The following is a 13,991-nucleotide window of genomic DNA, read 5'->3' as shown; positions in this document are numbered from 1 at the left end:
AGATGTAGATGAATTGATAAGTTGGCCTGAGTGTCCAGGGTGGAAGACCGAAAACACACGCGGAGGAGGTACCACTTCCCTTCCGGTTAGTAACCGGTAAAGTGGGGTTATTGGTAGTGCTTGTTAAGCCTACTTGCAGACATCAACCTGGGGATTACTTGAGTCGTGTTTACCGCCCCTAATGATTAAAATTGAAAATTTAAAATTGGTGAGATTGAAAAATGTTATTAAAACATGGTAGTTTTCGAGAAGAGCATGAAATGAGATTATTTTTGAAAAGGCATGGCATGGCATTTGCATTTGCATTTGCATAAAACGTTGGAAGATTTGCATAACTGTGTATACTTTGTAAGGATTTCTCTACTGGGCTTTGTGCTCACCCCTATGGGATTTGGTGTAGGTAAAGATGTGGTGATCCCGCTGAGTTAAGGGCGTGGATATGTTTTTGTGAAGAGTAGATGACTCTATTTTGTTATATATATATTTTGTTATATATATTTTGTATTGGTTCGAGAGGCCACTTTTTTGTAACCAAGCTTAAGCCTTGGAAGTTGTAAGCCCATGGGGGGGCATTTTATTTTACCTTTGAGATTTGATGCTTCACATGCTATAGATTCATGTGTTTTCATACCGTTGCATGTATAAATCACATGTGGAACTTTTGTAATAACTCTATTGATTAATGAGGTAACGGTTGGAGATTTGCCTTTAGTATTTAGTGGATGTGGGTTGATGTTTTATATATGTTGGATTATTTCAGAGGGTTACATCACCCAGCATACTTGCCATTACATTATGTTCTATTATTTCTGTATGGTGAGCTTGGATGGGAACTTGAGTTGAAATTGTGGAACGTTCAATATGATCGACCTTCAATTGATCGACTTACTCAAATGGATTTTTATAGTTATTGTTTGTTTGAACGACCCATAGAGTATTCAACTATTTTGAGAGGTGGGAAACTATTTCAAGAGTTTTTGGTAGATGCTTGGGCCAAAACTGAGCAAAATCAATTGACATACTACAAGCTTAATCAAGGGAAACTTCGAGTTGAGCTTTACCAAGAGTTGTCAGATATTGATCCAGATTATGTACGACTTGGTCAAATTGGTCAAAGGTTTGTTTTGCCATCTTCATTTACTGGTAGTCCTAGACATATGTTTGAAATCTTTCAAGATTCAATAGCTATTACGCGATATAACCAACACCCAGATATTTTTCTTACCATGACTGCAAATCCTAATTGGCTAGAAATTACTTCAGCATTGTTATCACATCAAAAACCTATGGATCGTTCTGATTTAATTGCCCGTGTTTTTGAGTTGAAGAGAAAATGTTTTATGAAGGAGATAGAAAAAAATAAAGTTGCACATGTTTTTACAATTGAATTTCAAAAACGAGGCATCCCCCATATGCATGCACTTTTATTTCTTAAGGATCCAGACAAAATTCGGACATGTGCTCAAGTAGACAAATTGGTCTGTGCAGAATTTCCAGACCCAAAAGATGATCCTATGCTTTTTGAAACTGTCAAATATTGTATGGTACATGGGCCATGTGGTGCTCGAAATCCGCATGCACCGTGTATGGAAAATGGTAGATGCAGTAAGAGATATCCTCGAGCTTTCACAGAAACAACAACTATGGATCAAGATGGATACGCTATCTATCATCGTCGCAATAATGGTCAAGTACATACTATGAGGGGGCAAGAAGTTGATAATAGGGATGTCGTACCATACAATGCATATTTTTCTAAACTTTTCAACTATCATATAAATGTGGAAGTTTTTGCTGGAATGAGATGTGTCAAATATATACATAAGTACATTTACAAGGGTTATGATCGTACAATGATGGTGTTGGGATCGATAAATGAGATTCAACAATATCTCGATGCAAGGTATATTGGACCTCCAGAAGCTGCTTGGCGAATATTTGGTCATCCTTTGCATGCAGAGATGCCAACAGTTGTACGACTATCACTTCATTTACCTTGAATGCATCGCGTTGTTTTTAACCCAAAAGAGTCATTAGAAATGATTCAATCTAGAGCTAGTCAACAAATGTCAACTCTTACTGGCTTCTTTGCATATTGTGTTGCTAGTGAAGATGACTGTCCATTCACTTATCAAGAATTTCCACAGCATTTTGTTTGGCTCAAGTCAAAAAAGAGATGGAAATCAAGAGAAAGGGGATATGCAATTGGTAGAATGTACCTTGCTAGCCTAATTATGGTGAAACATTTTATCTGTGTTTGTTACTAACTGTTGTCAAAAAACCAAAGTCGTTTCGGTCTTTACGTACGATCAATAATGTTGTGCATGATACATTTAAATTAGCATGTGTTGCAAGGGGGCTTTTAGAAGATGATGAAGAATGGATACAATGCTTGAAAGAGGCCACAGTTATGAAAACTGGATACCAATTGAGAAGATTGTTTAGTATTATTCTCACCTAGTGCTCTCCACTAAATCCATGTGCATTATGGAATCACTTCTCAATGCATATATGTGATGATGTTCCACATAAGATTTGTACATTGTTTGCCATTTCTAATCCAACTGAGGTTCAAATTGAAAATTATGGTCTCCATCTTTTTTGAATCAAATGCTTCATGAATCAGGCAAATGTTTAATTAACTTCCTACTCATGCCACAGCCTACTGCAAATTGGAGTGCAGTAGTTGGTAATCGATTGATATTTGAACATCAACAATTGTAGAATAAGCACAACAGGCAGATCCACAAATTACTATTGATTGTCTCAACAATGGATAGCGGAATGCTTATAACACAATCACTTCTTCAATTTTTCAAAATAAAGGAACTGTTTTCTTTCTTAATGGAGGTGCTGGAATAGGGAAAACGTTACAATACGATTGCATTAAAATGTCACAGCCTTGGGCATATCGTTGTTACTGTGGCTTCATCTGGAATTGCATCATTGTTATTGGTAGGAGGTCATACTGCACATTCAACATTTTCCATTTCGTTAGATGTCTTGGAAAATTCATTTTGTGGGTTTACCAAACAATCATTACAAGCTAAGTTATTTAGAAAAACAAAACTTATAATTAGGAATGAAATTCCTATGCAACATAGACTTTGTGTTGAGGCGGTTGATTGTACATTGAGGGATATTCATGATAATGAAAAGCTATTTAGGGGTATTACTGTTGTTCTTGGTGGAGACTTTCGACAAATTTTACCAGTTATACACAAATTGTGAATGCATCATTAAGACACTCTGTTATATGGAAGCATATACATATCTTAACTTTGGATTTGAATATGTGCTTGCATCATGGAGACCGTGAAAATGCTACTTTTACAAATTTCTTGATCGAGGTAACACTACTTTAACATTTTTCTTTATTATATAGATTATTTTAAATTAATAAATTGTGTTTACACTCATATTTTTTTATTGATTTCACTTTTTTAAAATTGGGACTAACCCTCAAGAAATCATCAACCTTCCATCAACAATACACAAATGACAAGATTTGAATGAATTACTCTCTACAGTTTACCCACAGATGAATATACTAGAGATGTCGACTCCAACATTTTTAACTGAATGCACCATTCTATCTACGTGTAACGATGATGTCAGTGACATTAATATTACTGCATTGAATATCTTTCCAGGGAGATTATATACTTATTTTGCAGCAGATAAAATGTCTAAAGATAATGAAATTGATCCTACCATTACAAATAGATATCCTAATGAATATTTAAATTCATTGGATCCTCCTGGGCTACCAACTTTTAAGTTAGAGTTGAAAGTGGGTTGTCATATAATATTGTTAAGAAATATTGCACTGAAAGATGGACTATGTAATGGTACAAGATTAATGGTTACTAGGTGCGACACTCGCATAATTGAAGCTCAAATTTTAACTGGAGAAAAGTTTGGCAATTTCGCATTCATACCAAGGATATCTTTGACACCATCTTCTTCATAAATGCCTTTCCAAATGACAAGACGTCAATTTCCAGTCCGATTAGCATATGCCTTGACCATTAATAAATCTCAAGGACAATCTGTGAAATTTGTTGGGGTTGATTTGCACATACCAATTGTACGGGGAGGAAATAATTCTCCTCGTATAATCCTGTTGACCAAGTCCACGCTCCTCCGTACGACGTCGCTTTGTCACCTGAAAACACAAACGTGAGCTAGCCGGCGGGTGTGTGCCGGAAACCTCTCCGATGCCTAAGTCAGAAAACTTGACAAATAGACAAAGCTCTAAGTTCTCAGAAAGATTGTGTTCAATTACCTCCTCCAAGGTGTTGCTTGTGAGCTTTTATAAGTTTCATATGGCACAATCCTAGTAGGACTCGTATTTCTCCATGCAGAGTCCTCCTAGGATTCAATCTCCTAAGGATAATGCTTATCCTTTTACACCCTCCCCCACTGCTTAAACCAAGTGGGATGGTTTCCTCCACGGCCGAACTTCCATGTAACCGAAGTAAATTGGCTATACCGAGCCACAGAGGGCCGAACCGTCCATAGCTCGGTCTTCTCCTCTAATTCCTTACTTCGGCTGTCCCTGTTCAACCTTGGCGAGCTCAAACTTCCAAGTAGCAAGGTCTGACCGACCTAACCATAGTACGTCACGACCGGACTAATTCCAAAACCGGCCTTCCCAGAACATACTGCGGCCGGACTAACTCTGAGACCGGCCTAATTCCGAGTTGCCTACGGACCGGAGTAGCTTTACTTCTCCTTGGACCAAAGCATCTATCTCTTCATGAGCCGGAGTAACCTCATCTCCTTGGGCCGAAGTAACTTTGTCTCCTCAAGACCGGAGTAACCTTGCCCCCTAGGCCGAAGTATCCATTACGGCCTTTTTACTTAATCCTTCGTGTTTTGGGCCTTAAAGCCCAACTCGAAGCTCGGCCCAATTTTTCCCAAAAATTACCCTCTCAATTGCCCCTTAATTCCATCTGCGCAACATGATCGGGATTACCAGTCTACTGGCCGAGCTAGAGTTTATTAAGCTTTTTCAGCCGAGCTAAAAACCCTTTAGCCTCTCCAGCCGAGCTAACTTTACCTCGGGCTTCTCTTCGTCCGGTCAAAAACGTCTCTTCAATCACGACTGTAACGCTTCCCTTTCCATAGACACGTGGCAGGATCTGATAAGCCGTGGCCAACTGTTACGCCGCCCTGCAGAAATTTCGTACTGTTCCCGCCTCTTTTTGCCGCCTTTTTCTCTCCCTTCTTTCACAAAACAACCCTTCATCTCGTATCATTCACTCACACCTTGCTGTTCATCTTCTCTCTGTGTTCTTGAACCTCCGAGTTTTCAAAATTTTGAGCTTGCTGCGTCCGTGTCACTATTTGCTGCTACTGCCTCCATCTTTAGCTCCTCTTTCAATCTGGTAAGTGAATCCATTTTCTTCCTCTCTTTTTGCTTATGTTGCTTTTACCCTCGTTTTGTGCAACTGTATATCTTGTTTTCGTATGCTTTTTGCAAATATTTTCTCCATGTATCTGCTCTGCTTTTGTACTTTCTATGAAGAAACCAGTAGAACTTGTATGTGTATGAACTATTTTGTAGGAAGATAGTCTTAGATCCAAAATCACCTAGCAACCGGACTAGAAAACTGTTTGTGTTATGTATGTAGACAGATTCAGAACATAACCGAACTAGAACTTGTAGAAACATCAGTAGTTTCTTCTGACCCACTCTAGCCAATGATAAGTTTGCCGTTACCGAACTAGGTACTTCGGTCTCCAACCGAGCTAAGACCTTGGGGCCAAGCCGGCTTTCTTAGTTCTGAAACCGAACTCAGAAAGCTGCCCCTAGGCGTTAGACCGGTCTAAAACTGCTTAAAACCGAGCTAAGAAACCTTCTGATTTGTAGACGGGGTAGAACCAGCCCTTTAAGCCGAAGTAGGATTTGTATATCTTGCTTATAATTTGTAGCGCGGTCCAACGATCTGTGCTTAACCCCCTTGCTTTCTACTTTGCAGACTTAGGTTGCCCAGGCACTCCTACGTGTGCTCAACCGAGCTACTGAGCCAAATTTTTGTACCGAAATAATTTATTCGTAACTTATACAACAAATGGGTAAGTATAGATATTTAGTCGAAACCCCTGGTGGCATGGCCGAATTCAGGCAGGACTACCAGATTCCTGATGATGTCCAACTGGAGTTGGCCAAGAAAGATGCTACTCCCTGGGACAATGAAGGCTCCATCCCCTTTACCCTTCAGTCAATAATTGAAACCGGACTACGGTTTCCTGTCCAACCGCTTATCTGCGAATTTCTTAGACAGACTAGGTTATGTCCTACCCAACTGTCCACCAATACATACCGTATTATAATGGGAATAGACGCATTAAACCACCAAACCGGACTAAATCTCGGTCTAGCCGAAATATTCCATCAGTATTCCATCGGCTCAAAGAATGCTGGGTGGGTCTACTACCTCAGAATTCGCCGCCGCCGAGAGAAGATAATTAAGCACACTCCGGACAAAGATCTTAACGATGATGATTTCCTTTGGGTCTCTGGGAATTTTGAGGATTTTCAAGCTCAAATTCCTGGCCGACCTATAAATTGGAAAATGGGAGAACCTGGTAATTTTGCTTCGGTCTTCTGTCTTGTTTGTTATCTCGGTTGTTTAGTTTATTAGCCGGACTAACACTTCCCTTTACTGCAGATTTCGCCCATCTCCGTTCCCTGTACAGTTATCCCAACCTTGGGGTTCTGCGAGCCGCACTACGGGTTAAAGAAAGAAGTTGGTCAAAACTTCTAAATTTTCAGCCGACCTACCGGTATAGCGGTCGCCGCAAAGCAAAGGTAACTGATTTTCTTCTCGAGGAAGCACCGGAGCCGGACCCAACCCTGCCCGAGATAAGACTTGTCCCTCTAACAGCAGAAGAAGAGATGGCGAAAAGGAGCAGAGTTAGGGCCCTTCTTACCGAAACGGCTAGGCCCGAAGTAACGCCTCCCAGTCAATCGCAGCCTGCCGTTGTCGCCCTCCCTTCCCAACAGCCATCCTCTTCCCGCCGGACCAAACGTCCCCGGACTGCCGAACCCGAACGAGTTTTGGTTGATGAAGAACCTGTCGTTCAGCCGAGCTTACCACCAAGCCCTCGACCGGAGTCTTCCGACCGGACCATCAGTTGCTGGGCACCGAAGCTATCTTTCAACGACCGAGACATTCTGGAAACAGACTCGGTTGTTGCTGAGAAGGACCACCTGTTGGCCATCAATTTGGCCAAGAGTGTGTGTCTGCCTAAAGATATGGAACATCACCACAAACAGTTAACCACCGAGCTGAAGTCCATCCGGTCAGCCACGAAATCAATGATTCTGGTAAGTAACTTCGGTCGTATTTCTGTTTTTCTACTTTTCTTTTTCTTCGGCTAAATTGAAGTTGTTGCTTTGTCAGGCTATCCAGAAAAATCAAATCACCCATAGGAAGGTGCTGGAGCTGAGGAAAGTGACAAGGCAAGCTGCGGCAGAGGCAGAGGCGAAATCGGCCGAACTAGAGGAGGCCAGAAAGGAAATGGCCGAACTCCGAGGTGAGGTCGGTCGTCTGACCGGAATGGTTAGTTCGGCCGAGGCCGAAAAGCAAAAGACTGCCATTGTGCTGAAGGACAAGTACTTGCGCGAGTTGCTAAAACTTGAAAGAAAGAAGGATGCCGAAATAAAAGAAAAGGTGAAGGAAGCCGACAAACAAGGCTTCAAGAGGGCAGAGGATGCTTATGCCCAACAATGCAATGCGGCCAAGGATCTGTTCTTTAAGTGCGGCTGGAGGGGAGCCGTTGAGAAGCTCGGTCATGATCCTCAGACCGAGGTTTTCAACCCTCCAGCCTACTTTATACCGAACTCCCTGATGGATTATGCCACGGCCATGCAACAGCAGTTCCTTGAGGGCTCAGATGATGAAGATTCTGATGAAGACTCTGCCCCTGAGGATACTTCGGTTGTGAATGCAGATCAGGTAGTTCGGTCGGAGCCCGTGGTGGAAGATCTAACACTTGATCAACCAATTGAAGCCGTGGCTCCAGCCGAACCCGTTCTTCCTTCTGAAAGTGTTGTAGCGCCCGAAACCGGTCTTCGGGTTGACGCCGATGCTGCTTTTGACGCCGAAATAGATGAACTCTTCTCTTAATTTTGTAATCTTTTCTTTGTAACCGAACTAAGCAGCCTTGTAATGACTTCTTTTTTGAATGAAAATTTGACTTCTCTTATTCCGGTTATTGTGTGTATGCTTGCGTTTGTAATGACTTCCTTTCACTCCAAGTGTTATTTCGGTTTTTGGTTGGTTAAACTATACTTACCAGCCAACCACTCCTTAGCCGATATAATTACTTCGGCTGAGGAGTACAGTGTTGGTTCATTTCAGCCAACCACTCTTCAGCCATACACTTACTTCGGCTGAAGAGCAACAGGTGTTGGTTTATTCCAGCCAACCACTCTTCAGCCTTGCACTTACTTCGGCTGAAGAGTAACAAGAGTTGGTTTGTTCCAGCCAACCACTCTTCAGCCTTGCACTTACTTCGGCTGAAGAGTTACAGGTGTTGGTTTATTCCAGCCAACCACTCTTCAGCCTTGTACTTACTTCGGCTGAAGAGTAACAAGAGTTGGTTTGTTCCAGCCAACCACTCTTCAGCCTAACACTTACTTCGGCTGAAGAGTTACAGGTGTTGGTTTATTCCAGCCAACCACTCTTCAGCCTTGCACTTACTTCGGCTGAAGAGTTACAGGTGTTGGTTTATTCCAGCCAACCACTCTTCAGCCTTGCACTTACTTCGGCTGAAGAGTAACAAGAGTTGGTTTGTTCCAGCCAACCACTCTTCAGCCTTGCACTTACTTCGGCTGAAGAGTTACAGGTGTTGGTTTATTCCAGCCAACCACTCTTCAGCCTTGCACTTACTTCGGCTGAAGAGTTACAGGTGTTGGTTTATTCCAGCCAACCATTCTTCAGCCTTGTACTTACTTCGGCTGAAGAGTAACAAGAGTTGGTTTGTTCCAGCCAACCACTCTTCAGCCTAACACTTACTTCGGCTGAAGAGTTACAGGTGTTGGTTTATTCCAGCCAACCACTCTTCAGCCTTGCACTTACTTCGGCTGAAGAGTTACAGGTGTTGGTTTATTCCAGCCAACCACTCCTTAGCCGATATAATTACTTCGGCTGAGGAGTACAGTGTTGGTTCATTTCAGCCAACCACTCTTCAGCCATACACTTACTTCGGCTGAAGAGCAACAGGTGTTGGTTTATTCCAGCCAACCACTCTTCAGCCTTGCACTTACTTCGGCTGAATAGTAACAAGAGTTGGTTTGTTCCAGCCAACCACTCTTCAGCCTTGCACTTACTTCGGCTGAAGAGTTACAGGTGTTGGTTTATTCCAGCCAACCACTCTTCAGCCTTGTACTTACTTCGGCTGAAGAGTAACAAGAGTTGGTTTGTTCCAGCCAACCACTCTTCAGCCTAACACTTACTTCGGCTGAAGAGTTACAGGTGTTGGTTTATTCCAGCCAACCACTCTTCAGCCTTGCACTTACTTCGGCTGAAGAGTTACAGGTGTTGGTTTATTCCAGCCAACCACTCTTCAGCCTTGCACTTACTTCGGCTGAAGAGTAACAAGAGTTGGTTTGTTCCAGCCAACCACTCTTCAGCCTTGCACTTACTTCGGCTGAAGAGTTACAGGTGTTGGTTTATTCCAGCCAACCACTCTTCAGCCTTGCACTTACTTCGGCTGAAGAGTTACAGGTGTTGGTTTATTCCAGCCAACCATTCTTCAGCCTTGTACTTACTTCGGCTGAAGAGTAACAAGAGTTGGTTTGTTCCAGTCAACCACTCTTCAGCCTAACACTTACTTCGGCTGAAGAGTTACAGGTGTTGGTTTATTCCAGCCAACCACTCTTCAGCCTTGCACTTACTTCGGCTGAAGAGTTACAGGTGTTGGTTTATTCCAGCCAACCACTCTTCAGCCTTGCACTTACTTCGGCTGAAGAGTAACAAGAGTTGGTTTGTTCCAGCCAACTATTTGAAGTTAGTTTTTCCAGCTAACTTATAGTATTTGGTTATTCCGACCAAATGTCCTGCAGCCTGGATCCTTATCCTGGGCTTAGGAAGGATGTTGGTTTAATCCAGCCAACCTCTGAGTTAGTTTTTCCAGCTAACTTGGAATAGAATGTTCGCAAAAAACTTAGTCTCCAAAGCTAACTTTTACAAAGAATAATTTGTGCTAAAAAGAATTGCTCATTTTATTGATGGAAGAAAAAATTACACATGTTTGAAAAGGAAAAGCTAAAAGTAAAATAACTTGAGATTGGCCGTATTCCATGGCCTAGGGATTGCCTTGCCATCCTTGTCTTCTAGGTGGTATGCCCCTTTGCCGGCTAACCCAACCACCTTATAAGGACCTTCCCAATTTGGGCCTAACTTGCCGTCTCCTGGGATTAAGGTGTTCCCCATTACTTTGCGCAGTACCCAATCGCCAATTTTGAATTGTCTTGGATGAACCTTTTTGCTGTATTTTTTGATTAACTCTCGTTGGTATGCGGCGATGTGGACCAACGCTCTTTCTCTTCTTTCTTCTGCAAGGTTGAGTTCTAAGGCTATGGCTTCTTCATTTAGGTCTGGATCAAAATTTTCGCTTCGAATTGTGGGGAGGCCAACTTCTAGTGGGATCACCGCTTCCATTCCATATGCTAAGGAGAATGGTGTTTCTCCTGTTGATCGTCGAGGTGTGGTGCGGTAGGCCCATAAAACATGAGGAAGTTCATCTGCCCACTTGCCTTTTGCCTTCTCTAGCCTTTTCTTAAGTCCATCCAAGACGACTTTATTTGATGCTTCTGCTTGCCCATTTGCTTGGGGATATGCCGGAGTAGAATTGTAGAACTCTATCTTGTATTCTTCGCAAAAGCTTCTAAAGATCCTGCCGTCGAACTGAGTTCCATTGTCTGAGATCAGTGCTCTTGGTATGCCAAACCGAGTGATAATATTCTGCCAAACAAACTTCTTCACATCCTTCTCTTTAATTGACGCCAATGCTTCTGCTTCCACCCACTTTGTGAAGTAGTCTGTTGCTGCGAGAAAGAATTTTCTGCCACCGGGCGCTGTTGGAAGTGGTCCTACTATGTCCAAGCCCCACATTGCGAAAGGCCATGGGCTAGTTAAAGGTAGGAGTTCTCTTGCTGGTTGATGTATTTGGTGTGCGAATTTCTGGCATTTTTCACACTTCTTCACATATTTTTCTGAGTCTGCTTGCATATATGGCCACCAATATCCTTGCGAAATAGCCCTGTAGGCGAGCGACCTTCCCCCTTGATGACTTCCACATACCCCTTCATGTATTTCGAATAGGAAGGCTTCTACTTTGCTGGGATGAACGCACTTGAGGTAAGGCCCAGAGAATGACTTCTTGTATAATGCCATAGATGGAGATAGCCAAAATCGCTGCGACTTTGCCCTTATTTTGTTGGCTTCTTTTTTCTCTGCTGGTAGGATGCCGTCTTTTAGGAACAGGATGATGGGATCCATCCATGAAGGGCCTAATTCAGTGCAATATACTTCTTCTGCTTCGGGGTCTTCTATACTTGGTCTTGGTAAGAAGTCGATGAGTACTGGATGAGGGATCGATGTATCTGCCATTGAGGCCAGGCCTGCTAGCTCGTCCGCTCGGCTGTTTTCCTCCCTGCCAATTTGTTCTATCCTTACCACATCAAACTTCTTGATCTCTGTTCTGACTAACTCTTGGTACTTGGCCATTCTGTCGTCCTTTGCTTCGTATTCGCCCGAAATTTGGTTTACTACCAGCAGAGAGTCACTGTATACCATTAGTTCGGCTGCTTTCATGAAGTGTGCTGACTTGAGTCCTGCGATAAGCGCCTCATACTCTGCTTCATTGTTGGATGCTGGGAAGCCAAGGTTGATTGCTTGCTCTATAACCAGGCCGTCTGGAGAGATGAGGACTATGCCAAGCCCTGCACCATGTCGGTTGGATGCTCCATCCACAAAGAGCTTCCACATCTCTCCAACAAATAGTTTCCAGCATGTGGAAGGGTCAGACGATGCCGTGGGGTCAAGGATGGTGTTTTCTTCAAAGTCCATATTGGCTGTCTGCCCTTCGTCCTCTGTTTGAACTGCTGGTGAGCCTTTGTTTGGCTCCTCCTTGTCGTCCTTAATGTGGTCTGCCTTTGTGCTTGATGGACTACTTTCCACTAGGGGTTGCGCTATTCCGGCGTCAACTTCCGTCTCTAGTTCGGTCGATGGACTACCTTTCACTAGGGGTTGCGTTATTCCGGCGTCAACTCCCGTCCCTAGTTCGGTTGAGTTAGTCAGGTCGACTGGACAGATATGATGACTTCCAGGAGTAAACTCTGCGACGAAGTCTGCCAAAGATTGAGCTTTTATTGCGGTCTTTGGTTGGAACTTGATATCGAATTGTCCCAACTCTACTGCCCATTTCAAAATTCGCCCACTGAAGTTCGCCCTTTCAAACAGAGCTTTTAATGGAAAGGCCGTAAGGACGACTATGGTGTGGGCATGAAAGTAGTGTGCCAACTTTCTGGATGCCATCATTAATGCTAATGCTAATTTCTCTAAGGGCAAGTACCTTGTTTCGGCTCCCAACAATGTCTTGCTTACATAAAAGATGGGCAGGTGTTGTATTCCTTCTGCACGAACTAACACTGCGCTAACTGCGTGCTGAGAAACTGCCAGGTATAAAAAGAGTTCTTCACCAGGAATTGGAGTTACAAGTAGTGGTGGGGAAGACATGTACTCCTTCAAGCTTTCCAGAGCTCGGTCGCATTCTTCATCCCACTCAAACTTGGCTTTTAAAGCTTGGAAGAATGGTCGTAGTCTGTCTGACGACCTGCTTATGAACCGGTTTAGCGCAGCCGCCATACCAGTGAGATGCTGCACTTCTTTGACTGAGTTTGGTCTCTCCAACTCCTGGATTGCTTTGATCTGAGAGGGGTCTGCTTCTATACCTCGGTTGGTCACCAGGAAGCCCAAGAATTTGCCAGATCCAACTCCGAATGCGCATTTGGATGCGTTGAGGCGCAACTTGTGTTTCTTCAGGATCTGGAACATCTCGCCTAGGTCTTTCAGATGGTCATTCTCATCCTTGCTTTTGACCACCATGTCGTCGATGTACGCCTCCATTGTTCTGCCTAACAATGGTTCAAACATCTTGGTGACCATCCTTTGGAATGTTGCCCCTGCGTTCTTTAGGCCGAAGGGCATGACCTTGTAGCAATATAACCCCCTTGGTGTTGTGAAGGATGTGACCTCCTGGTCTGGTTCATGCATGGCGATCTGGTGGTAGCCTCTGTATGCATCCAAAAAGCTAAGTCGGTTATGTCCTGCCGTTAAGTCCACCAGTTGATCTATTCTTGGTAGAGGGAAGCTATCTTTTGGGCACGCTTTGTTGACTGTTTTGTAGTCGACGCAGACACGCCATTTACCATTCTTTTTTGGCACTACGACGGTGTTGGAGATCCATTTTGGGTAGTGCACTTCCCTTATCGCTCCTGCCTCCAGTAGGTTGCCTACCTCTTCTGCCACTATTTCGGCGTGGTGGAGTGCCGATCTGCGTGTGCGTTGAATGACTGGTCTGGCGGATGGGTGGACATTGAGTTGGTGACTGATGAAGTTTGGATCAATGCCTGGCATGTCGTAAGGTGTCCAGGCAAACACTTCGATATTAGAAGTCAAGAATTCCATGACCTCTAATCTCTCAGCGCTGGACAATGATGAGCCAAGCAGGAAGAACTTATCCGGGTTCTTCTCATCTATTTTTACCTCTACCAAGTCTTCCACCGCTTTCTGATTAGCTTCTTTGCCGACGTCAGCGAATAGTTCATTACTCTCTGGTTCTTCCACCGAATGAACGTATCCTTTGGCAGCTCGGCTTCCATTTGCTGTGGCGAAGCACTGCTTTGACATGATCTGATCGCCATAGACTTCTTCAATTATACCGGCGTCACTGGGGAACCGCATTACCTG

General features: G+C 43.5%; 2 protein-coding genes across 2 annotated transcripts; both read left to right on the top strand.

Annotated features, from left to right (window-relative positions):
• The first annotated feature begins 1,226 nt into the window (after positions 1-1,226).
• LOC145799483 (uncharacterized) lies at positions 1,227-2,000 on the top strand. The gene has a single exon (XM_082889076.1). The coding sequence runs from the start codon at positions 1,227-1,229 to the stop codon at positions 1,998-2,000; it is 774 nt and encodes a 257-aa protein (XP_082745202.1).
• A 5,099-nt stretch (positions 2,001-7,099) lies between these two features.
• Positions 7,100-8,141, top strand: LOC145799482 (uncharacterized). The gene is made up of 2 exons (XM_082889075.1): positions 7,100-7,339; positions 7,416-8,141. The coding sequence occupies exons 1-2, from the start codon at positions 7,268-7,270 to the stop codon at positions 8,139-8,141; spliced, it is 798 nt and encodes a 265-aa protein (XP_082745201.1). The 5' UTR covers positions 7,100-7,267.
• Positions 8,142-13,991: the final 5,850 nt, after the last annotated feature.

This window comes from Camellia sinensis, chromosome 9, assembly GCF_055761805.1.
Source record: "Camellia sinensis isolate YWXY chromosome 9, ASM5576180v1, whole genome shotgun sequence".
Classification (NCBI taxonomy): Eukaryota; Viridiplantae; Streptophyta; class Magnoliopsida; order Ericales; family Theaceae; genus Camellia; species Camellia sinensis.
Note: the sequence above shows the minus strand (reverse complement) of the source record. Positions and strands in the feature narration are given on the sequence as shown.

What these genes read in the sequence shown, in the direction of transcription:
- LOC145799483 (XM_082889076.1), top strand. Translation starts at nt 1,227, where the DNA reads ATGACTGCAAATCCTAATTGGCTAGAAATTACTTCAGCATTGTTATCA.
- LOC145799482 (XM_082889075.1), top strand. Translation starts at nt 7,268, where the DNA reads ATGGAACATCACCACAAACAGTTAACCACCGAGCTGAAGTCCATCCGG. An exon ending in CCACGAAATCAATGATTCTG is followed by an intron (nt 7,340 to 7,415) that starts GTAAGTAACTTC and finishes TTGCTTTGTCAG; the next exon opens with GCTATCCAGAAAAATCAAAT.